Here is a 27129-nt window from a genome sequence, read left to right as displayed (position 1 = left end):
CCCCACATTGACTCCACATTCTGGGTCTGTCAATTAGACAGAATCTGGTTGAATGCTACCCGGTTCCCATCTAGTTTGCGAGATAGAATTGGGTTGAATCTGAATACATGGGAATTAAATTTACCAGTGCCAAATCTGGAACCAAGCATACAATGTAAATCTGGATTGTGATAGATCCTTTTTTTGGATAATCCGATCGGAAAAAAAACTCCATCACTGACCGTATACATTGGGTGCCATCCGTGTGTTTCAAACTTTGTTTCATCCCGTCAACTTGTGGTGGGTCCTACTCGGGCTATAAAGCACTATTTTAGTGTCTTAGCCATCTCGTATCCAAATTCGTTAAAGGTTTTAATTCATCCAATTGTTTTCAGGTCTTGTTCTTGATCCAGGTAAATGACATTTGTCTGAAAGCAGATAAGTGACGAGATGTTTTTCAAGGGATCTGCTTATAGGATCCATTGTCAGCCTACTAGTCCTTAAAACATCTGTCTGTGGATTCACAGTCTTGCTTGTCTGCAGAGTTAGATATGAATCTTCTATCTGCTATTCTTGATAATGAACCCCTCATGGGACAGTGATTGGGAACATTAAGTTGTCTTAATCAGTAGGCTTTGTCCCATTTCCCAAGCCTACATTGATCACAGCATAAAAAATACGCTTGGCCAGCCGGGTGGTTGTGAGGGTACTGAGATGAAGGCATTGGATCAAACGCCACTGGCACGGGCGTGTCCCACCTAAGGCAGGGTGATAGTGGGGCACACCCGGTGGGGGTTTCTCTTCATATAATATATGTATATATCCTTTTGGATAAAGATGATGTCCCAATCAAATAAGGTCGTTTTGAAAATAATTGAGAGGGCCGGCAGACCAATGCATCAGTCATGATAGGATGATGCTACCCTTTGCATCTTTTACATTTTAATAAAAATAAAAAAGAACTAAATTTTCAAAGGTGGCTTCGCTCTAACACAGACAGGCTTGAAAATCTTTTTCTCTTCCTCGTGTCTTCTGCACCTCATCTTCCAATACCTCTCTACCTCTTCTGCCTGCCTCTTTGGAAGCCTCCCAGATATCAAATCCCACCTGCAAACATCAAAAGTTGGCGACATCCTTTATAATCTGTTTCACAACTTCTGAAAGTCAGAAAAGGGGGACAGTTAACTAAAAGAAAGAAACAAGATAGAGATTCTTTTTTCGATTTATAATTAAAACGTTAACCGATTTAATAGCTTTGTTTTCATATTTCTGAAGTTCTTTCCCACATTGGTGTTTTGTGCAAAATATGGTATCTATGATTTCCTGTCAAATTTTTATTCATATTGTATGCAAATTAACACTAACCTGTCACCAAGGAGACGATGCAGCCTATGAATGAGATCCTCCTCCTCAGGGGACATATCATGACAACCATTCTTCTCACTCTGATCTTTGCCACTTCCTGATTCTGTACAACTCCAATCCTTATTTCACAAATAACTCATGTCTACTCATATCAAAGGAAATTTGTAGATGAATTTGTGAAAAAGGTCTACATGTGGAAAACTCTCAAAATTGAAGCGGGGGCAAAAAATGCTCATTTGTGTTTTCTTTTTTGGATTATGTAGAAAAACCACTGCTTTGGCTTGGACATCTTGTTACGGGCTGAGAGGTGCCACATTTACTGTGACATGTCTTGGTATCTGCTGCGTTCTAGAAGTACTCCCCCCTACCCAAGAAAGATATTTTACTTGGCTTTGGCCTTGCTGCAAGGGAACACAAACCCCGAGTATCGAACTCTTGACATTCTTCAATTTGAATGCCCTAAACTAACTCATCTAGTCAGGTGGGCGTGCAGCAGCCTTTGTGGGTTATTATTGGTGTTGGTTTATAACAAACATTGTGAAAAATAGAAAAATCATTGCAAAAATGAAATGGTTAAAAATCATTATGAAAATGAATTGCTTTTTCTTATTTCATGATGCGCTCATAAATTTGTATACGTGAACAATTTTGTCAATATAAATCAGAAAACAACAGGAAATGACAAACTGAAACTACTGATTTATGTTCTGGCATCTGATGCTGTATCCCTCACCTTTGTTGGTACGAATACTACTGTGGAGATTTTCCATCACAGGTATGAACTTTTGGGTGATGATCACCTGCAACCTGTAGGGCTTAGTGGTGACCAAGAATCAGACCAAAGGTGATGATGGGATCTGCCAGCATTTTTCTATTGCCCCCTTTCTCTTTGTTCCCTCCCTACGCTTAAAAATAAAAAAGTGCTGGTGCTGGATGTGGAGCCAGGATCAGGTGCCATCACATGGCACACTTTGAGTATGCCTATGCACCTGGCTGCCCTCCATCTGCTTTTGGGCCCCACAACTGACAGACTATCAGCCAAAGATGGAAGGCAGCCAGGTGCAGAGGCACACTCAAAGTGTGCCATGTGATGGCACCTATCCTGATTGCACGAGTCTACAGGTTTCAGTACTTCACACGTGGGGCCTCCATATTGCTGGTGATAAAGTTGATGTCACTGTTGAGTAGGGATGGCAGTGGGGTGGGGCGGGGCGGGGCGGGGGGGGGGGACAAGGTCTATACCCCCGCCCCCCCTCAAGATTAGAACCTCCATCCCCGGTGGGGATGGATTTTAACCTCCACCCCGCCTTCATCCCCATTTCATGTCCTCCATCCCCGGTTCAAACGGGGATGAGGCGGGGAAAAGTGGCAGGGACGGGGCGGGGATGAGGCAGAGATCATGGCGGGAAAAAGGGTACGTCCATCCCCGATCGGGGATGGATTTTAACCTTTGTCCCCGCCTCCATCCCCGTTTCATACCCTTCATCCCCAGTCCAAACGGGGTAGGGCCCCGCTTTCCCCCGGTCCACTGCCATCCCTACTGTTGAGTTACACGTTGCTTTGATTTTTTTTTTTTTTTTAAAACCACTCTTGGGATCAGAGACCTGGCTCAAGGTGCCGGTCACCTTTCTGATGGTGCAAGGGTTGCCCAGTTTCAGTCGAAAAGGGCTTATCCCTTGCCCTCAATAATGCAAAGGGCTTGACACTCATTGTCATGAAAAGGGAACCCTGACCACCCGTCTAGTTGGCCAAGGTCCCTCCACTGTGCCACACCTGTTGAGTTACAAGTTGCTTTGCTTGTGCAGTAGGAATGCCAAATCTCATGCTATTTTATGGGAGACAACTTTCACATTACCGGTCCACATATAATTTTAGACCCTATGTTACAAATATCGCCGATATTTTGAGCATATCCACAATTTCATAATGATTTCAAAGGTTGATATATTACTGAAAAAGCATGTTAATTTTAAAATATTACTTATTTTGAAAAGATCACATTTTTATGGTGATATTAACACGATAAAAAACAAACTTTGTGGTATTCTCGTAATGTTTATAATCTTATTCAAAATTTTATGTATATTTGTATATTTTGTATATGCGGGTAATTTCATGAGAAAAGTTAGAATTTGAAAGATATTGCAAGATTTTTCCTCATCAAGATTTTCTCGAGATTTGTGACATTTTTGGACGTACCCTACCCTTGTTGAATCATATTCAGTTTTTTATTTAATGGAATTTAGAGCTGAGAACCTAGTCCCATAACCTGGCCATTTGTCTGACAAGACAGTCAAGGGCCTTACCATGTAGGATTCTTAGGAATGTCACCTTAAGAAACGAGTTGAAATCAAACGAGCTGCTAAATGCCATGGCTACCTAACCATGGAGGATTCTTAGGAATGTCACCTTAAGGGCACGTTTGGAAGCTAGAAAGACGTAGGAAAAGTGATGCAAAATGAAAAATCCCTATAGATTTTCTGACCCTTCCAAACAAGAAACTTTAGCTCTAAAAGAGTTTTTCTAAAAAATACACTTTTTGATAGGAAACATTCCTCCATGAGAGGGTTGGAAGAATGTTTTCTGCAAAGAATGTTTCCTACCAACACAAAATTTATTATAACTCCCCACCACCCATCTCACCACCACCACCGGCTGGTCATGGGTTGGCCAGTGACCACCCACCTGTGGTGCATCTTGTTCACGGTGATGCTCTCACCAGTGAGGATGAGGAAGATGACCAGTGATTCCACTAAGGCAGTGACGCCCATCTCTCCCCCCTTGTCGTTCGTACCACGCCAGCACGAATGAGACAACAACGACGACCATCAGGATTTGCACCAGCTTGTCCTCAAATTGGTCTATGATGAGGCACCACACCGAGGGTCCGTTGTGGCGCTTGAGCTTGTTGGGGCCATAGATCGCCCGGTGGTCCGTCTCCTCCCAGGACAGTCCTTGCTTGGTGCTCACCTTGTAGTGCGCCTTGCACTTGGCCTCATCCCTCACACACACCAGAAGGGATCACCACTGAGAAAGTACACCACCACCCTCCTCCTCTCTTTCATTTTTTCAAAATTTTCCTACTTTATTTTTCTCATGCTACACAAACAAGCGAAAACTTTTCTTTTGAAAAACTTCTCGTATCAGAACTTTTCTTTTCCTATCATTTTTTTTAACTTCCGAAAGTGTCCTAAGAAAGGAGTTGAGATCAAATGAGCGGCTAAGTGGAGAGGGTGGTGTATGTTCTCCCCCGATGATTCACTGAATCCCACGTCTGTGTTCGGGGGTCTGAATGAGCACCACGTATACAAGCACATGGGGCTCGTATTCCCGTGTATGTTGACATCACTTAACATTGGAGTCTGGTGTGGTTGCAAAGACTTTAGTACCCTTTCTTGCTATTCTTCTTATAAAGCGATGGTTTGAGAAAATGACAAAAATGACCTTCATTTAAAAAAGGAAAAACAAACAGTTCAAAAAAAGGACAAACATGTCCTCCATCCAGAAAGTCGAGGATGATGTTGACTCTTCAAAGTCTTCTTCTTCTTTCTTCGTAAAACACTGTAAAACCCTCTCTCTCTAGAGAAGAAATCAAGGGAGGCAAAGAGTTCTCCCTGGAGAAGACCATGAACATCAACCCTCTCACTCTCTCTCCCTTCTCTCTCTACTTCTGTGCACATCCAACAGACGATCCTACTGACCTGCACACTAACTGTAGCATCGTTCAACTTGATGAGTTGTGGAGTCTGATTCATAGTTTTTGCCCTTACAGGAAGGGGTTTGGGGGCTCTTCCCAGCGTGGGTAATATCATTCAACTTGATGAGTTTTTGCCCTTAGAGTTTTTTGGGGCCTTCCAACAACGATTTGTAGTATTATCGGGCTTTCCTACAACGATTTGTAGTATTTTCGGGTCTCCAACGAGCCCTACAACGATTTATAGTGTTATATGACTTTTCAACAGCGATTTGTAGTGTATTCCGCAAATCACTATAGCTATTTATAGTGTTTTTGAGTCTCCAACGAGCCCCACGATGATTTATAGTGTTATCCGGCTTTTCAACAACGATTTGTAGTGTCTTTCCCAAATCACTATATCGATTTATAGTGTTTTTGGGTCTCCAACGAGACCCACAGCGATTTATAGTATTGTTGGATCTCACTATAGCGATTTGTAGTGTCTTACGCAAACCACTATAGCGATTTGTAGTGTTATTCAGTAAGCAAATCGCTGTAAATCGCTACCCGAATTAGGACCAACTTGTCAGGGCCATATCTCCCTAACCGGAGGTCATATTTCAAATCCGTAAAAAGTGGTGTCTTTGTTATTGAGTCTAGTTCATTCCAAATGAGAGAAAATTTTTCATATGAGGAATTTTCATATCTAACGTTTCCTCATCACTTTTAACCATCAAATAATTCTATTAAGCAAATCCAAATCTGATCTGCAGAACTTACCTTAAGTATCTAAAATTAGCTACCAACTGGGGCTCCGCTTGGTTGGTAGGAGCTGTCAGTGCAGGTCATCTTGTGGTGGGACATTGCGGGTTCAAAACCCAAAGGTATGTTGAATAACTGGTGGGGGTCTGCCTAGCCCGAGCTTGCCTATCTAAAAAAAAGTATCCAAAATTAGCTTGTAGCATTTGTACCATAGATCCCACCAAACCTGGCTTATTTGCACTGTAAGGATTAATTGATACGGTATTAAACTATGATTTTGACCACCATCTCAATTACAATTTTGAATAAATTTTAAAACTTTTCACTCGTTATATTAATTAACAATGCCATTATTATTATTATTATTATTTGAAGCTTTTGCATTGGTTGCACCTTAATACAACAAAAGGCTTATGTCTTGCCTTAAACTAGTGTTACCACCTTGCATTTTAAAATCTTGATCACATTGTGCACATATATATTGTGAAGCATTTTATGTTTGGTATCATTCGGTGGGGAGAGGGAATTAAAACCTATCGAATAGAAAACCTTCCAAACCTACCCAATAAAAAATATTTATCAGATTTTTGGTGTTTTTTTCAAAATTCTCACCATACAGATGTGATCTATGCACTTGTTTTTATAGAAAACAGTTCTTGGAGCATTTGATTGGGATGCATGGATATGTTTTTATAAGGTTTCAAAAATCAAAGGCCTACGATTTCATAATATTTTGAGGCTCCAAATACCATTTTTTTAATTCAAAATGCATGATCCAGATGTCGATTTCTAGTAAATCAATCAGGCTGAACACATCTGTAAGGTCAAAATTTAAAAAAAAAACACTAAAAGTCGAATAAATATTTTTTATTAGGTAGGTTTTCATGACAATTCATTTTGGTGGGTTTTTGAGTGTCATTCGTCTCGATGCTGAATGACATTCAAGGAGCATTGGACAGTTTTCAGTCCAAGGTTCCTTGGACCTAATATGCTCTTTTGTTGGTTACTTCATGACACTCATTGTTGCATTGGTTCTTTTGTGCGACTCCTTTCTGCTCATCTGGTAGGGGCGACTTGTAATTGTCACCAAGTTGAAGGGATGTCACAAGCTTGAAACAGTTAAATTTTTATTTTTTATTTTTAAAAGCCCAGTCCTAGCCCAACCCTGATTCCATATGAAATAGATTTTTATCCATTTTTTTAGCCCAGTCCAGTCCTAGCCCAGCCCTGACTGCAGCAAATAGTTTGATTTGTCCATATGAAATAGTTTTTTATTAATAATTGTAGCCATTTTTTATTTTATCTCAAAAAAAATTTTTTGGGGGGCACTGCCCCCGAACCCCCCCCCGACTATCACACCAATTTTTTTTTTGCTACACCCCTGTTTGCCCCCCCTCACATGAATCCTAGCTACGCCACTGCTTGCTGCAAGGTCGAAGCTAGGTGTACTCCTCAGTGGGCAGGGGGGAGATCAAAGGTTTTACCAACCGGAGGCCAGCCAATATGCAATAGGTGAATGGGAGGTCCCCTTGGACTATCCAAGAAAAAAAGGTTCTTTTTGTGTGGCCTTTTGGACATAAGAAAAACCTCAGGCTTAGAATATTAGATAAAACTACATTTTGTTGTCTCACATATCAAGTTTAGGTAATTATAAGTCTCAATAAGTTGAAGGGCTGCAATGTATTTCATTTTATTTATGTAATATGGTCTCTTGAAGAGGAGGCATTCAAGAAATGAACCTACTCACAGTAGACCCACTATTGTCTAATTAGGCGTTTTGGTATGCATGAAGGCAGGTAGCCCTCTCAAAAATAAATGGTTAATAACCATATTTGGTAGTGACCTTCGTGATAAGACTAGCTACACAAACTTTAGTTTAAAACAATTAAACACGCCCATTATTAGTGTCATATTACATCTTTCTTTGTGATATATGTAGTCAAAATCATGAGTAGCCAAACACTTATAAATCTTGTTTTTGAAATATACTTGCAAAATTTGTATTTGTTGGATTTTGTTTTCTATATCTCCACAACGTGTTAAGAGATTTTATTTTAAATTAAAGATTACCTAATGAAAGTTGGCCATATCAAAGAGAATAAGTGCGGTTGAGGTTGGTACAACTGGACTCCTATTCTCAATGAAAAATTGGAGTCCTCAAACTCTATAAATAAAGAGTTTGTCCTGTGTTTGAGTTGGTGCGTGGGCCTCACGCATTGTGCGGACGGCGGACACCACCGTCCAAGCAAACAAACGTGCCGTTAGTATCCTGACCTGGCACTTTTTTTCCCGACATCTACTATAGTACAAAATTTTTCTAATGATATTGAGATACATGAAAATCGTAATAAACTTTGGTTACATGGGCCTGGTGCTCATGCGCCGGATGCACCATGTTGTTGTAGTTTTTTATATTCGACAGAGAAAGCTGGGGTTAGGCAGACCCCTACCAGTTAAATAACCATACCATTTGGGGTTCGAACTTGCAATGTTACAACACAAGATGATATGCACTAACTGCTCCTGCCAGACAAGCAGAGCCCTCCTTGGTCAGTGTTGTAGTTTTTTTCTTTTTCTACAGAGAAAGCTGGGGTTAGGCAGACCCCTACCAGACTACCAGTTATACAACTATACCATTGGGATTCGAACTTGCAACATTCCAACACAAGGTGACGTGTAATAACTGCTCCTGCCAGACAAGCGCTGTTGTAATGTAAAATTGTAAACCATTCCCTCCCATGGCCAATTTGTTGAGAGACTAGGGTCTATCAAACCTTGGAAACCGCACTAGCAGAATGGAATATAGCATTAAACATAATGGAGCTGAAATGTTACTATATTTATATCAATGAAGCTAACTGCTACTATCGACTGCACCCATCAATATGATAAGAACGGAGACAGGGCAGTAATTTCCCCCCATTGCTTACAAAAAGAATGGTTTTCAGAGAAAAATAAAATATAGAAAAAATATCCAATATTTCAAATAAAAAATTTCATTATTTTCTTTGCAAAGAATCCTCTAAAATGACAAGATGCAATAAATTTCTTATATAAAACTAATTATCAAAAGCATTCATCTCTTATGATTGTTGTGCAAGTAGCATCAAATAAAAAAAACACACCTTGAGAATTTATTAACAATTAGTTATTATACCAAGTTTAAACACAACCCATAAACCAACTCATCTAAATAGGTTTCTTCTGTAAAAATATTTGCCCAATCATTTTTTTTCCTTGGAATACTGCAAACACCAAACAAGAAGAAGCATATCCCAAGGCTCAAGAGAGAGAGAGAGAGAGAGAGAGAGAGAGAGAGAGAGAGAGAGAGATTTGGAATGGATTGTATATGTCTTATTACACCAAGATCAAGTAGACAGCATGATTATGCAACAAAATATAGACACTTAAGTTAGAGACATTTTGCTATATTCCATGAATTGCGGGCCTGAATCAGGCAAGCCAAGCCCAGTGACCATGAGCATGGGTACCCAGCCTAAATGGTCCAGTCCAGGCTTAGGACTGACGAACCTTCTTATAATAGCTTGGCTGGAACCCATCGAGCACTACAGAGAGAACATGAAATCACTCCCGAGTTTTAAAGCTAGCCTGATTGTTGCAGACTTGTCTTGGGCCTTCTTTTTGATCGAGCGACATACCTTACAGATTCGAGTGGGGCCATCTCCAATTTCTTAAACCCTACCTGGATACTACGATACAATCATTAAAGCATATTGGAATCTCTCTCTCTCTCTCTATACACGATCAAACGTGGCATGCTATGATATGTGTTGAACACCAAAAGTGGCTTGTTCATCATTTTATATTTTATTTTTTAATAATACAACAACAACAACAACTATGCCTTCATCCCAAAACAATTGGGGTCGGCGATATAAACCAAAAAAGAAAATCATTCTGGGTCTTCCACATGAATCCTTCTCCTCCAATCATTTCTATCCAATGCCATGTCCTCGGTGAGGTTCAAAGCATTCATATCCTTTCTTATCATCTCCATTCAAGTCTTCCTAGGCCTACCCCGACCTCTTTTAACTAATATATTTTCCCATTTCTTCATCCTTCTAACTGGAGCATCATTAGGCCTTCGCCGAATATGTTCAAACCACTGTAAACGATTCTCTCTCATCTTATTTTCAATGGGTGCAACACCTACCTTCTTCCGTATCTCCTCGTTTCGAATCTTATCTTTTATTGTATTTCCACACATCCATCTAAGCATACGCATCTCAACTACACTCATTTTTTGAATATGATCTCTTGGCAGCCCAACATTCCGTACCATATAGTAAAGCGGGCCTAATAGTCGTCCTATAAAATTTAGTAATGTGCCAAAGAGAGAGAGAGAGAGAGAGAGAGAGAGAGAGAGAGAGAGAGAGAGAGAGAGAGTACCTCATTGTAAACTTTAGGAATTCACATGAAAGTTAAATATTCATTTGGCTCCTATGATACAAAAATCACTGATCACCATAAATAAATTGCAATGGTAGAAATTAGAAAACATCAAGTCCTCTTTATAATTACTCCATTCCAATGAGATTTCCTTCATTCATAAACAAAACATGTCAAGTTCTGAAAAATTGTGTCAAAAAATGGTAGAGATTAGAAAACATCAAGTCCTCTTTATAATTACTCCAATCCAATGAAATTTCCTTCATTCATAAACAAAACATGTCAAGTTATGTAAAATTGTGTCAAAAAAGGAAAGAAACTCAAGCCCAAACCTCAATTAACCTATGAAAGAAACTCAAGTCGCATTTTGTGGCAAGTTCATGCGTGTGGCAAAAACTTTCCTGTAGATTCCCATTATATTACACAACCTACACAAAAGGCAAAAAAAAATGTGTTGAATAACATGGATCAATGAAAACTACCAAAAAATTATACATGAAAGTATAGAGAGAGAGAGAGAGAGAGAGAGAGAGAGAGAGAGAGAGAGAACTTAAACAAAGGAAGTAAAGGAGTTGGAAGTTTTTTGTTGGGGGGAGTAGTTTGGAGCCAAAAGCAAAGCAGGGGGCGGAAGGAAGAGAGAAAAAAAGGAAAGAGAGCTACTAAGTGGAGTTACCAGTGAGAAAAAAGAATAAAAGGTGATGGTTAAAAGTAAAAAGAAAGCAATGGAGATAAAATAGGAAGGTTTGACGTGTTTTTAGGATGCAGTTAATCAAGAGGGAGTGGGCTTTTAGAGATAACAGTTTAGAGAGAGAGAGGGTCCTTATTTTTAGGGGATTTTGTCTGAATCGGTTTTTTATGGTGTTTTCTATGTAATAGAGATTTTGAAGTTAAACATTAGTTTATATTCTGATGCAATTTCACACGTAAATTGGGACTGCTTAACAGATGAATGAAGAGAACATCCTCCGAGGAACTAGGCTTTTGCATGGTGTCCATGCAAGACTCTTTCCCCGCTAAAATTTTCTTTTGTAATTTTAAAATCTCAAAATACATCAGCTTTTTGTGTCTCTTTGTGGTTATCTAAGGAGCTCTGACATGCTCTGAGCACATATTCCTTCAAATGCCGGTTCATGTTTTCATGTTGACATTTTCTCATTTGTTCTCAAAGTAGTTCACTTACATGTTTCAACATGTATTTAGGCAACGCATTTCCAAGCTCCTGCTTTTGCATGGAATTAGAAAACAATCATGCTAAAAAAAAATGTAACAGCATGTAGGATGCAAAATGGTCACCCAGTCCCATTGCAGAGGAAAGGAAGATAGGATACCACCACTTAACTTGAGCCCTAAATTTCAAGGGTATCCCCTATTTTATGGGACATAGCTCCTCACTATTTGCAATAAACAGTGTTCAACAATCTGATTAAGTACATAGGCGAACAGCATAATGCCAACATAAATACTACATGCTTCCAAAATATCATTCCGGCCAGACCATACACAAAATACGAACTTTTATATACACAATCAGACCCTCAAAACTATAGATATGTTATACAGAGAATATCCAATTTGCAAATAATCTTCGTCTCTATCCAATTACTAAATACCTGTTGACAGCAGCTATAACCTGCTGACAAACACGAATTGTATCACAAAGTATCTCATCTCAATCCAATCACGGGCAAAGGAGAAACACCTGTGGACAGCAATGATGATCTGAAGACAGGCACACGCTTCACCACAGAAAATGCTTCATTAAGTCGTGCTGCTTGTGCCATGAACAGAGAAACCTTCTGCTGCAAAATTCAAACAGTCCCATCAAACTGCTACATAAATAAGCAGTTGCACCTCAAGCAAAAATAGCTGGTGAATTATTGAATGCAATGTCTGGTCATTTGAATCAATAAAACCTATGAGAAAAATAGGTAAGCACTCGAAGTTTCCAAGCACATCTTAATTGTTCTTGTGTCTTCAAAATGTCTAGTATACTCAAACATGGTACACTGACAGCCTTGCAGTGGATCTCAAAGGACTAGGTGGCAGTCAATCTCAAGATTTCTAGGTCTGAAATTTTGCATGCACAACCAGGAGTAAATGAGAAAAAGGACTTTCCCAAACTTGGTACCAAAAACCAAAAAACTTTCTTTCAAGCATTAACTTTTATCCTCTCTCTCGCTTTCTCTCTCTCTCTCTCTCCACAATTCAAACCCAGTGATGAAACAGTAGAATTATGAAGCAATAACTTTGTAACCGTGTCTCATTTTAGTAGTCCTTGCTTGATCTACAGGAATTCACTAGACTGGAGACAACTCTACATCTTTTTCCTTTATTTTTCTTCACTTGATACTTGGGCATCAAACTAACCTTCAGAATTATGTGATGGAATAATGATGAACATAAGCTTTTTTGAGTTTTCAGGAAGATTCAAATTGAAGCCAGGAAAAAGTAACAGTTATGGAATTTGGATGATATATGTAAAATAAACTCTCACAAAAGGCCTGTTCTTATGCTGGATGGTTGATGACATCATTTGACCATTAGTGCTAAGAGAACTCTTTACGGCCAGAATCACTTCTTTTAGGAAGATGTATGATCGGTGACATTAAATGATACCCATGAAAATAAAAGCAAGGTAAAATGCATCATATGAACTGCCTTTGGTTAAAGGCCCAAATTAGAAGTCTGATGTCTGAAGAAACACACATCACATTACTTGTGAGCAGATATGATCCATGTACAATATTTTGAGTTTGATAAAAACTTTGTGCAATATTTATTGCACTCATATTTATTACGGAACTCAGATTGTTGTGCTGAAAGTGAATGTACAAAACCTATGAAGTAAATTTCCACTTTTTCAGGGTTACATATAGCTACATTTTTGTTCTTCAGAAAAAAGCCACACCACTGAATAATAGTCTCAGAATGAAGTAAAGCACAAAAGTCAAAATTCTTAGTGGATTAATAACCCTCATAGCAATACTCTGGTGAAGCAAGGAATGCAATCCAACACGCTAAATGTCCAATTTCTCAATGATTTAACAGAATATATTGAACTAAACATTTTCATTTTGAGACCCACATGAACAAATGCAATTGATTTCTACTGTATGAGGTGATGGAATTCAAGGTAGCACCACATTGAAATCATTGACAGAAACAGCCATAGACAACTTGTCTTTGAAACATCACCAAGAACCGGAAGTCATTGATTGACAATCTATATCATAGATGAAAAAAAAAGAACTGATTACTAGGGGATTTTCAAGTTTTCTTAACCAGATTCTCAAATCTATTACACGCTTTTGAATAGGAGAGACTATGTCAGTTAAGTTCCAGGGGAGCATATGCATTCAGTGAATTGCCACTATTTCAATATCATGTTCGATTGGGAAGTTCTCTCGGGGCAAAAAAAATCTGTATCCATAATGCCATAAATGTGTAATGGTCTTTTTGTTAAAATGTAAACTGTAATATATATATATATATTATTTAATATTATTATATTTTCTTTTATTATTTTCTTTTTCTATTTTTCTTTATTTTCTTTTTTAGCATCTAGTTCAATAGAAACTAGATATTTGATCCAGTCAAGTTCCTGTTGGAACTTGACTGTGCAAATAGCTGTTGGACTGTAGTCCAACAGCTATAATAAATGTTGTTGGACTATAGTCCAACAGCTATATTAAGAGACGTTGGAATCCAACGTCTCTTTTGGAGAGCTCAAAATGAGCTCTCCTCTCTCTTCCACTTTTTTGTATATATAGGGGTGAACCCCTTCAATGTAAAGTACCATGCTTTTTAAGCATTTTGTTCATGAATAAAGTATTATTTATTTTTCAAGTGTTCTTCCTTTTATACCCTTTCAAGGGTCATGCTTGTAGTGTCTCCAATAGACACTTGTTTGTGAGTTATTTGTGCATTTGTTGAAGACCACCATTTCATTACATGGTATCAGAGCTACGAAATCCTTAGATCTTGAAGTGCTTCCGCCTCGATTTCCGTGCCACATTTACAAAAAGTGTTTCATCACCTTGTTCTTGGCTCAAGAAGATTTGTTTGAAGAAAGGCGAACTTGTGCTATAAAAAATTTTGGTTTTGTATCCTCTCTTATTCCTTTGTCTACTCTTTTTCTTTTCTTTTTATTTTTCTCTCTCTCCTCCTATTTATTCCTCTCTTACCCTCGTAAAAGATGGATGACAATGATAAGATCACCATCATTCCTATGAAGCTAAATGATACTAACTATGTAATGTGGGCTTCGATTATGAAGCACCACATTTGGGGAAAAGGTTTATGGGGTATAGTGGATGGTTCCGATTTGGAACCTAAACTATCTCTTACCAAGAAATGTTAGAAAGTGAGTTGGAATACATTGGGTTCAATAATGAACCCATACTTATGCACGTGAAGTGCAAATATACCCATTAAAGGGAAACAACACAAGCACATAATGTGCTAACCCATAAAAAAGGAAAAATATGACATAAAGTCATAAGTTGCATATCATTGAAGAAACAATGGACAAGGGGTAAAAACCCCATTACAATGGAGCATAAGCTCCCTCAAGAAGTAAGAAATACAAAGGGGAGAGCCCCTATTTATAACAACAAAAAGGAGCCTTGGAGGGGCTCCACTCATAGACGTTGGAGCCCCTCCAACGGTCACAAATGTGACCGTTGGAAGGGGCCCAACGTCTATTTGAGTGGGCCCCCCAAGGTACCTTTTGGTACTTGAGAAAAAAGAAATAAAAATAAAATAAAAATAAAAATAAAATAAATTACAATCACATTCATAAAGTGAATGTGCGTAAAACAGAGGAAAAGACTAAAATACCCCTACGGCTAAACAAAAGGAATATATATATTTTATATATATAAATAGGAGGATACATATACATATATACCATATATGTATATGTATCATCTTTTATATATATAAAATATATCTAATTACAACAATTGATGGGTACATTTTAACACCCCCCCCTCAAGCTTTGCAGGGAAACAAAAAGATTGAAAAAAGGGCAAAACTCCACGAGGCTTCGGCGACTCCAAGAGGCTTCGGCAAGGATGCAATAAAACTTGAAATAGCCTTCCTCCAATTGTCTTCAAATGATGAACCCATTTCCCGAACCATCCAGGGTACTTCCCTTTGTCCTATCTCCAAGATCCTGAGAAAAGAAAACAACAAAGAACAAGTAAACAATATCTTTGCACTTTACTCAAAAAGGAACATTCCTAACAAGGTGCAAAATTTATGCATAATATGATAGTTACTTTAGTATGAAACGAAAAATTTAGAAAACCAAAGTTTCTAAATCATACATTATGTTAAAACAAAATGAGCGGAAGCAAATTATGCAAAAATTGCAAGAATGCATAATGCATTCATAAGGTCCACCATTGGACAAATATAACCCCATGATGGGGAATAACAAAAAGATCCACTAAGGGATACCACAAGAAGCCTACGAAGAGGCATAACATACATATGCTTTATTGAATGAGAGCCCAAAAAAGGTCATAAAGAGCATATGCATATACGAATCATTATATGAAGAACTAAAACATGCTTCAAACATGGAGTGAAGTTCCAAATAAGAGAAATGAAGTCTCCAAGCATACTTTAGGCAAAATAAACCCAAGAGTTCACAAGGTTTTTAAAAACATTTATGAAAGGCACACTTAATTAAAAAAAAACATTTTACATAAAAGGTGGCACAAACCATAAGCACTTAATATATAGATTAAATGCTAAGAAATCAACTTGATATGCATATCAAAAAGATGATTTACTTGAAAAATACAAGTCATGAATGGAATTTTGCAAATTTCAATAATAGTTTATTCATTACAAACAACTTCCTCACTAGTCCTCCAAAACCCATAAATCAAGTGTATAAGCTACTAGATCAAGAATATAAAGTCATTAAAAGCCAAAAACACACACAAAGGTGTGTAAACGAACCTCTTGTCTACATATAATAATACTTGAAATAAGTGCATCTACGACAAGAGCAAGAGAATACATGCCAACATGGACTAAAAAGTATCCCTTGTCTACGTAAAAATACACTTAAAACCAAGTATGTTCAGCTACTAGAACAAGAGTAATAAGTCAACCATGGGCTAAAACATAATACATCTCTTGTCTACATAAGATGACACTTGAAATGAGTGAAATAAGCCAACCATGGGCATACATCTAAGCGACTAGAACAAGAACACAAACGCCAACATGGACTAAGATCACACACGATGGTGTGAATCAACGTGTCTTGTCTACATATAAGATCACTCAAGACAAGTGTGTTCAGCTACTAGACCAAGAGAGCAAAAGCCAACAAAGGGCTAAAAACACACGAAGGTGTAATAAAATTTTTGTCTACATATGATGACACTTAGATAATGGGCATAAAAGGAAAAGACTTTTGAGGCAATAAACTTGTAATGAAAATAAACCTCGAATGAAACAATATTTCTTTTAAAAAAAAGGAATACTCATAATAACATTTTGTAATAAATGCAAGTAAAACGTATCTTCAACAAGATACTACAACCGATAAAATAATATTCTTTAGAACAAATGTGTGAACATACACACCAAGAATACTTGTGAAAAAACACAAGAACACATGTGCACAACGAGCACAACATACGGAATCACAAATGTGCAAATGCACTCATAAGATTCATAAACAAATAAAAGGTTGGGCTATAATCCCAAAACATCTTGATTTTAAATGTACCTTAAAACATTTAAGGTTTCAAATACCATATGTCCATCACATTTACATAGAAGCATCCATAATATCAATGGCACAAGAGCAAAAATGAGTGACACACTCATAATTAGAGATCAAATAACAAATCATTTTAGAGTCCCAAGGTGCCCATAACTCACCTCAACAACCATCTATAATATGGAAGGTGGACAATCTAAAAATGATACAACACGAGGTGCCCATAACTCACCTCGACAAACATCTCTAATATAACAATACTAAGGCCAAATAAATGATGCATTAAATAACATGTGAAGGACAAACATAAATGCCACAAAAGGGCAATAAACACATAAGGAATCATTTTCCAAATAAAAGTTTTTACAAAGAGGACCGATTAACAAATTGAATCAAAGGTTCAATATAATCCATCAAAACAATTTTGCATAAACACGAATTATGCTTAATCTTCAAAAGAAGTCTTGTACACCAAAAAAAAACTTACTATGCAACATAATATGAAATATTAAGCAACATCATGTGTATGAACCGATTTGGAACAAACAAGCCTTAACTATGAAAGACATAAGGTGCAATTAAACGGTGAAGTTGGTGAAGTTCAAAAATAACAAACTTAGGCCAATATAGGCATTCTTAAAGATGGTGAAGTTCGAAAAACTTATGAAATCTACTATTGCAACTTAAAAATGATAAACAATCATGAAATCTTCATAAAAGAGTATATACTCACAAGAAGATTATAAGGACCGAAAGGCTCCTTAAGGAGAGTTTGAACAAAAAAACATATACAACTCCCAAAGAAGGAGAAAACTCCATTAAAGTGGAAGAAATCCCAACAAAATAGATTCATTAACAAAACCTTATGATAAATAAGATTGTACTATGGCTTAAATAAAAAGTAAACATTTATTGAGGAAAAATTTAACACTCTTAAGTTTTATCAAAAAACATGACTTAATAGATTATTACCTACTCCTAATGAAATAAGTACACAATAAACATTAGTGAAGACCATAACTTTTGTAATGAAATATGCGGAAAAGCAAAAGAGTGCATTAAGCACTTACAATATTCACTAATGAACATACAAAAGGGCAAACACCAAAACCCACAAGAGACAATCACAACATAAGAATATAAATGTCTCTTATTGAAAAGAGAGAGAACTCTCTAAATGTTGAAAACATCCTTAAGAGAGTAAAGATGGAAAGAAAATCACCATATTCCATAAGACCATTTTAAAACTTAATTCAACCGGTATTAAAAAAAAACTTTCTTAATTAAATATTGCTAATATAAAACGGACACATAATATGAAATTTTTCATATATGCCAAACATTTTTCAAAAAACTACATTTCACAAGCATTTTAATCTTAACATACCTTTCTTTAAAGACTAAACATTCATATAAAGGTATTTTCATAAACAAGGTTAGGTTTAAAATGTAAATTCAAAGTTCCAACGGTCATAAATTTTTACCGACCCATTAAAGCAAGTTTTGAGCAATCATATATCTAATTTTTCGCCAAACAAGTTATCATTTAAAGTTTTTCAAAGAAAAACATACGAAAACGATTCAATGGAGTAGCAACTAACTCAAAAAAGACATAATGACAAAAAGCACACATAAAGAAAAGAACATATTACATTCTTCATACAATACTCAAAGAAATAGAATGCATACCGAATAACTATAAGAAAGACAATAGAGAGAAACAAATACTTCACCATTTTTTTTAACAAATTCTTGAATACCACGCTTCCCGATGCACCAAAGAGCAACTCGATCTCAACCTTGCTTTGATACCATGTTAGAAAGTGAGTTGGAATACATTGGGTTCAATAATGAACCCATACTTATGCACGTGAAGTGCAAATATACCCATTAAAGGGAAACAACACAAGCACATAATGTGCTAACCCATAAAACCCATAAAAAAGGAAAAATATGACATAAAGTCATAAGTTGCATATCATTGAAGAAACAATGGACAAGGGGTAAAAACCCCATTACAATGGAGCATAAGCTCCCTCAAGAAGTAAGAAATACAAAGGGGAGAGCCCCTATTTATAACAACAAAAAGGAGCCTTGGAGGGGCTCCACTCATAGACGTTGGAGCCCCTCCAACGGTCACAAATGTGACCGTTGGAAGGGGCCCAACGTCTATTTGAGTGGGCCCCCCAAGGTACCTTTTGGTACTTGAGAAAAAAGAAATAAAAATAAAATAAAAATAAAAATAAAATAAATTACAATCACATTCATAAAGTGAATGTGCGTAAAACAGAGGAAAAGACTAAAATACCCCTACGGCTAAACAAAAGGAATATATATATTTTATATATATAAATAGGAGGATACATATACATATATACCATATATGTATATGTATCATCTTTTATATATATAAAATATATCTAATTACAACAATTGATGGATACATTTTAACAAGAAAGAGGGTGATAAAGAGGTTCCTCTAACAGAAGAAGAGAAGAGTAAGGCGTTAGCCACTTATGAAAAGAAATGGAAAGAATGGAGGATAGGGCATGCAAAAATTATGTCATGGCTCATCAATAGCATAGACATTAAAAAATGCTCTAGTCTAGCTAAGTTTGAGCATGCCGATAAGGCTTGGGAATACCTCAAAAACATGTATTCCCTTAAAGATATTGCACATGTATGCAATTTACAAGATAAAGTTCGGACAATGACTCAAAAAGATAAAACTATTCGAGAATATTATAATGAGTTATCCGAACTTTGGGAAGAGTTGACTCTTCTTGAGCCCAAATGGCATTGTGCCGAAGACATCGAGCTTCACCAAAAGCAACTCGATATGGAACATTTCTATCAATTTGTGAATGGTCTAAGGCCGGGGTTTGAATCCACCAAATCGGCCCTTTTACATCGTGGAAAAATTCCTTCTATTGTTGATACTATAGAAGAGCTCACTATGGAGGAAAATAGACTTAGAAAAAGTACTCCAAAAGTTGATGATGACTCCGTTTTAGCTGTATCTAGACCGGGGAATCATACTCGTACTTACAAGCCGCCTCATTTTAGAAGGCAAAACGGTGACTTTGATAAAAGAAAAGTTATTTGTCATCATTGTCATGAACCGGGGCACTATAGGCCTCAATGTCCAAAGTTAAAAAGAAGAGAAGAACAAACAGTTGCATCTGTTGAATCTGAGTCAAAAGATCAAGATGCACCTGTGTCTATGGCTCAACTGATGGAAATCCTTCAACCTCTTCTCAAAGGGGTATCCTCCTCAACCGAAGCCTCAACTGGAGCGGCAATTGCATCTTTCTCCGGTCCAGGTAACTTTCCTTGGCTTTTAGATTCTGGTGCTTCTTTTCATATGACCCCAAATGTTAATAGTCTATCCGAATGTCTTAAAAATAACTCAAGTGTGTCAAAGGTTTTTACAGCCGATGGCACATCTCTTGAAGTAAAAGGAATAGGATGTTTTGAAAATCTTCAAAAATCCAAAAGATTTTTTATCCCAGAAGTTAGATATATCCCTAAACTTAATTTGAATCTCTTATCTGTATCGCAAATATCTGATTATGGATATAATATCTCCTTCTCTTCTCATGGTTGTTGGGTACAGGATCGGCAGTCAGGGAAGCTGATTGGGGAAGGCCATAGAGAAGGAGGACTTTATTACATGAACTTTTTGGAATTACCCAAGAATGCATTTTGTTATAATATTCAGAAATTAAAATTGGATTTATGGCACAAAAGGCTTGGCCATCCTCATATGTCTAAAATTCAATATTTTCCAAGTTTGGAAAAATTTTGTAATTCTGATTTTTTTTTTGTAAAGACTGCATTCTTGGCAAAATGAAAAGGTTACCATTTCTTAGTAGAACTTTTGTTTCCTCACGACCACTTGAGTTAATATATTCGGATGTTTGGGGCCCCGCACCAGTTATTTCCAAAGGTGGTTATACATATTATGTCATTTTTGTTGATGACTTTTCTAGACATACTTGGATTTATTTTCTTAAACATAAATCTGATGTCTTTGCTAACTTCCAAATATTTCATAAAATGGTTAAAAATAAGTTTCAAAATGATATTTCTGTTTTTCGCACTGATTCAGGGGGAGAATTTATGTCCAACGAATTCAAAGACTATCTCAATTTACATGGTATTACACATCAAAGATCATGTCCACACACTCCACAACAGAATGACCTAGCCGAACGCAAACATCGGCACATTATGGAAACTACTAGGACATTGCTAATTGCAAATCAAGTTCCAAAAAGTTTTTGGGCTAAAGCAGTCCTAACTGCCACCTACCTCATTAATAGGATGCCATCTTCCTCATTAAAGAATACAACTCCAATAGAAAAACTTGTTAATTTAACTCCAGATTATTCTAGATTAAGAGTCTTTGGATGCAAATGTTTTGTTTTCACCAACAGAAATGACAAACTCTCTCCTCGTGCAATCCCATGTGCCTTTTTAGGATATGCTGATAATCAAAAAGGCTACAGGTGTTTCGATTTTCAAAATAACAAATTATATGTGTCAAGAAATGTATCTTTTTTGGAAAAAGAAAGCTTCTTTGAATTTGAAAAATCCAAGGATGTCACTGAATACTCGTTTTTAATTGATCCAACTTCAAAATCCAATGAATGTGATGTTGGATGTGACCTTGACAATGATCAAAGTCCTATTATTGTTGAAAATGATGATAATGAAGAGCAAATCCATAGGGATGTTAGTCTACAATATTCAAGACATAGAGAGCAAAATCTTCCATGTGCATTACAAAAATACTCTGAAGTCTCACCTAGAAGAACGTCTAGAATCTCTAAACCTCCAGAAAAATTTGTGTCTTATGAATCTTTTTCACCCACGTATAGGGCCGCCATTGCATTAATACAATCATATGTTGAACCATCATCCTATTCTCAAGCAAAAAATCATATAGAATGGATAGAAGCCATGAAAATAGAATTGGATGCACTAGAAAAGGCCAATACTTGGACGATACAAGATATTCCTCCGGGTAAGAAACCTATAGGTTGTAGGTGGGTATACAAAGTCAAAACCAAAAGTGATGGGACCCTGGAAAGATATAAGGCCCGTTTAGTAGCAAAATGATATGCCCAAGAGTATGGCATCGATTATGAAGAAACATTTGCTCCTGTGGCCCGTATGACCACTCTTAGAACTTTAATAGCCTTGGCCTCCATTAGAACATGACCTATCTTTCAATTAGATGTCAAAAATGCTTTCCTGAATGAGAATCTCGTTGAAGAAGTATACATGGAAGCCCCACCTGGTATTAGTATCCCTAAGGGTAAAGCTCTTCGTCTAGAAAAAGCTCTTTATGGTCTTAAACAGGCTCCAAAAGCCTGGTATGGCCGATTTAGTCATGTTATGCTTGATATTGGTTTTCAACCTTGTTTAACTGACACTGCTTTGTTTGTTAAAAAATCTGATGCAGGCATCATTCTTCTTCTTCTCTATGTGGACGATATGATCATCACTGGAGGCGACAAACAGGGAGTTGCAAATATCAAATCTCTTCTTAAAACTCACTTTGAAATGACTGACTTAGGTTTATTAAGATATTTTTTAGGCATTAAAGTTGCTTATTCCCCTCGGGGGTATTTGATATCTCAATCTAAATTTGCTCTTGATATCGTTTCCAGGTCTGGCATTACAGATGATAAGAAAGTAGACACTCCAGAAGTTGTCAATGTTAAAATGAAAATTGATGATGGAGAACTTCTTGATGATCCTACTCCTTATAGACAGCTTGTTGGAGCTCTTTCTTATCTTTCCATTACTAGGCCAGATATAACTCATGTGGTTCATACAGTCAGTCAGTTTCAGCATGCTCCCACCTCCGTGCACATGGGAGCGATTTTGCGTATTATTAGATACTTAAAATCCTCTCTTTCACGAGGACTCTTCTTGTCTGCTTCATCTTCATTAAATTTAATTGCATATACTGATGCTGACTGGGGAGGTGATCCCAATAATAGACACTCAACTACTGGTTTTTGTGTGTTCCTAGGTGAAACCTTAATTTCGTGGAGGTGCAAGAAGCAACAAAAAGTCTCTCTTTCCTCCACCGAAGCTGAATATAGAGCCATGACAACCACCACTATGGAGGTTGTTTGGCTCAGACGATTGCTAGCGGATATGGAAGCTAAAGCAACGCAAGCTTCAAAGATGTGTTGTGACAACAAAAGTGCGATCTACATTGCAAGCAACCAGACATTCCATGAGCGTACTAAACACATTGAGATGGACTGTCACTATGTCAGAGAGGAATACTTACATGGAACCATTGATCTGCCATATGTTACATCAGAATATCAATTAGCAGACTTCTTCACCAAGCCTCTCGCTGCTCCCAGATTTCACTTCCTCTTAGACAAACTTTCGCTCATTGTACCGTAAGTTTGAGGGGGAGTGTTAAAATGTAAACTGTAATATATATTATTTAATATTATTATATTTTTTTTATTATTTTATTTTTCTATTTTTCTTTATTTTCTTTTTTAGCATCTAGTTCAATAGAAACTAGATATTTGATCCAGTCAAGTACTTGTTGGAACTTGACTGTGCAAATAGCTGTTGGACTGTACAGCTATATTAAGAGACGTTGGAATCCAACGTCTCTTTTGGAGAGCTCAAAATGAGCTCTCCCCTCTCTTCCACTTTTTTGTATATATAGGGGTGAACCCCTTCAATGTAAAGTACCATGCTTCTTAAGCATTTTGTTCATGAATAAAGTATTATTTATTTTTCAAGTGTTCTTCCTTTTATACCCTTTCAAGGGTCATGCTTGTAGTGTCTCCAATAGACACTTGTTTGTGAGTTATTTGTGCATTTGTTGAAGACCACCATTTCATTACACTTTTGGCTGTTAGCGAACTGTTTTCTGCTGAAACCTTGTCTATGGTAGAAGTTGCACCAGATCAACATAGTCAAGCTTCTAAAGTTGTTGGACATGATGGACTTACTTTCGCAAGAAAGCAATGAATTAGACAATTCAATAGACATGAGACATATTACTCTTTAGAAGCCTAAATTTTATTCAACTATCATTATCAAGATTGCCTGAAATCGTCAGCGTGATTCTAAAGTATCATGAAATTCTGTCATGGATGCCAAAATACTTGTGTGCCAACATGATTAAATGGCAAAAATAAAATGGTAAAAGAACATCATGATTTATTTTACTCTTCATTAGTTTTTAATCCTGAGACATCACATATAGGATTGGGAGCCACCACGTTTCACAAGTTGAGAATCCAGACCAGATCAAATGGGCTTGGATCCAATTGAATCCCAATTTGTATCACACAAATGAGGAAGGCTGTGATACGGCCATCCAGTCACCCAATTCATTCACAATCATATGAACTAAGGGGGAGACTGATATAGAAATAACAGGAGGAAATAGAAAACTAATCATGAACTAGAAAGAGCACAAGATTGCCTCAAAGTCCAGTGCACCCTCATGAACATATGTAACAGGGAAACAACTCCTCCAAATATTTGCAATCCAACCGTTATTGACAGTTCAGAACAACCAAGACTTAGAGATGAAAGGTGACTGAATAAAGCAGCCAGCTACAAATAAAATAAAAATAAAAATATTTTAATATGTCAGCAGTACAAACAACAGAATGAAAGGAAAAATAAATTGGTATTATAGGAGTTACTGCACATGCTTGAGTTAGAGCATTCTATAAGAAAAACTTTTTGAGTGCATGGAAGTCTTAAAAATTGTGCAATAGCATTCATCAGGAAAGCAGATTGCTAAAAAAGAAAGAACCATTTACATGTTGCAGCACGAACAAAATGATGAAAGAGAGACGGATTTCATCCAGACAATGAAGCAATACTCATAATAATCATTAGGTGAAAAGAAGAACATAGTTTTCTATGGATAAAAATGATCACAAAAGAACAGGTCAATAATTATTCCTTTGATGACAAGTCATTCTAATCCTTCCTGCTTGTGTTTCCCGTTGACAATTCACCCAATCAAACACCATAAGAAGATAATCTCAGTGTTTCTTTTTATCAAATGAAAAAAACGAAGAGAACACATCATCAACATTACTAGGACAAGAGTAAGTACTAAATCATGACGCTTCCCTTAGTAGAAACAAAACCAAACAATCTCAAAACCACCAAAACCAATTCATACCCAAAGGAATACCATGTTGAGTCCAGATTGATCGATAAGAAAGAAAAATTATTACCTTATCTTCGACGCAAACCTTGATATGCGAACTCCGGGCCATACGCTTAGCCTTATGCCATCTTCTTCCGAGCATAAGAAATCCCATCGCGATGACGCCGATAGAGAGAGACCAAAACGGGTTCAGCCTCAATACAAAGACCTTCACGACTTGGAAAGGAACCTTCCACCAAGCCCTCTCCTTGCTCGCTTCCTCAGCAACCGAAAGCTCGCCTTCTTTGATCCCTCCGGAATCCGACCCGCCCCCGACCTCCTTCACCTCTTCACTACAGCAGGTACCCATTTCTCCTTCCATCTTTTCCGGCTCGGAAACGCCGTTTTCCAACGAATAATCGCCGGAATCCGACGGTTTCTCCGGCTTATCTTCCTCCGAGCCCTCCATCTCCACGACACTGTCTCTGAAGCAACACTCCAAACAAGGACCGACCCATTTGAGATCGTTCGACTCCGGAGCGACCCCCGAAGTTTCTTCGCCGGAGGCGTCTTGGGTCCCCATGAAATCGGTGGTGGGATCGGAAGATAAATACTGGGGTTTGATCACGTCGTTGGAATCGTCATCGATTTTTAACGAGTTTTCGTGTTCTTGGGGTTGGTGGGGAGGCCGGGGAGAACCGAATTCGTGATCTGGAAGGATCTCCCAGTCGTGGAAGTCCTCTCCAGAGCGATTGTCCATGGTGGTTTCACAGAGGACCGAAGAGCAGTGGGTCGGAAATTCAACTACAGAGAACAGAAACGCAGCGTCAGCCCATACGAATAAGAAAACGGCATGAAAAATATCTTGCTTCCCTTTTTATATTCTTCGACGAAAAAAGAAAATATTTATTTTTAATTATTGTTTAATATGTTTTTATTTACTAATAATTGAGCATTTCCAGGTTAGAACTGTTCCACGACAGCAAGTATGAGAAGGATAAATTTCTGTTTGTCACGTAGTTTCAGACAGCATAATTTAGAAATATGCTTACGTTTTCCAAATTTTAAAGGCATCAAAACTTTTTTTTTTATTTACTACTTGATCAAAGACATGGTTGCCTTGGCTCAGCCTGCCATACATACGGTCGTCGTCTTAGAAGCCTAAAACTCCGAGATTAGAACTCCTGCTTAGAAGCATAATACTCCGAGATTAGGACTCCTGCGCAGAGATTAGAACTCCTGCTTAGAAGCATAAAACTCCAAGATTAGAACTCCTGCTTAGAAGCATAAAATTCCAAGATTAGAACTCCTGCCTAGAAGCATAAAATTCCGAGATTAGGACTCCTGGATGGCTGTAGGAATCAAACTTTGACAGCCCTTCTGACAGCCAAAGCTCAACTCTAATGGGCCAACTCGCTTAAGGCTAAAAGGCATCTTAACTTACCTTAAAATTCAATCAAGTCTTAAATATGACATTGAAGAATTCATTTCACTTTTTTATTCCCTTCTACTACAGATAAGGATCAATCAATTTATATGTAAATCAAGACAATAAAGGCAAAAATTGACAAAAAAAAGAAAGATATCAAATCAATGCCCACCTCATACATGAGCCTCGCATAACAAAATTGTTGGAGGGTAAAAAAGTGATACGTTTGTATACGCAGCTGCAGTTAATTTTAGCATTGCTTGTTTGAGATATCCATCATGGTTTTTAAAAAAAATGTCCAAAAAGCGAGGTGGACTTTGGAAAGATGCCAAAATCTCAGGTGCGGTTTTGAAATTTTCTTTATTAATATTTAAGAAAGTTGTATGCTTTAAGAACGAAGGTAAGAATATATTTTTTCTCACTTATCCAAAAGTATGATGCGCATGGTATCTCCTTTTTGGTGGAAGGGGGTAAGAAGTTTCTGTGATCAGGATTTATGTGACTTAGGTCCCAAACCAATGACTTTTTTTTATAGGGTTCACTGTTGTCTTTCAGCCCTTGGTTTTGAGTAGCGGGAGTGCCCCCTCCCTGGTCTA

General features: G+C 37.3%; 1 protein-coding gene across 6 annotated transcripts; it reads right to left on the bottom strand.

The window, feature by feature from the left end:
- Positions 1-822: 822 nt before the first annotated feature.
- Positions 823-25954, bottom strand: LOC149838144 (uncharacterized). 6 transcript variants are annotated; one of them, XR_016431939.1, is made up of 4 exons: positions 25193-25954; positions 11803-11991; positions 10525-10620; positions 823-1086 (listed from the first exon to the last, which is right to left on the bottom strand). XR_016431939.1 is itself a non-coding variant. In XM_090006402.1 (2 exons), the coding sequence occupies exons 1-2, from the start codon at positions 25862-25864 to the stop codon at positions 967-969; spliced, it is 792 nt and encodes a 263-aa protein (XP_089862528.1). In that variant the 5' UTR covers positions 25865-25954; the 3' UTR covers positions 823-966. The 6 variants fall into 6 exon arrangements, 4 of the variants coding, with proteins under 4 accessions (XP_089862528.1, XP_089862529.1, XP_089862526.1 ...); XR_016431938.1 differs by lacking the exon at positions 823-1086 and having other exon boundaries at positions 10216-10620; XM_090006402.1 differs by lacking the exons at positions 10525-10620; positions 11803-11991.
- Positions 25955-27129: the final 1175 nt, after the last annotated feature.

This window comes from Nuphar pumila, chromosome 5, assembly GCF_984573655.1.
Source record: "Nuphar pumila chromosome 5, dmNupPumi1.hap1.1, whole genome shotgun sequence".
Classification (NCBI taxonomy): domain Eukaryota; kingdom Viridiplantae; phylum Streptophyta; class Magnoliopsida; order Nymphaeales; family Nymphaeaceae; genus Nuphar; species Nuphar pumila.
The sequence above is the reverse complement of the archived record's forward strand: the minus strand, read 5'-3'. Positions and strand labels throughout refer to the sequence as shown.

Coding starts and splice junctions, on each gene's coding strand:
- LOC149838144 (XM_090006400.1), bottom strand. CDS start 25,864: ATGGACAATCGCTCTGGAGAGGACTTCCACGACTGGGAGATCCTTCCA. Junction 11,992..25,192: donor AGGTTTGCGTCGAAGATAAG/GTAATAATTTTT, acceptor TGAATTTTGCAG/CAGAAGGTTTCTCTGTTCAT.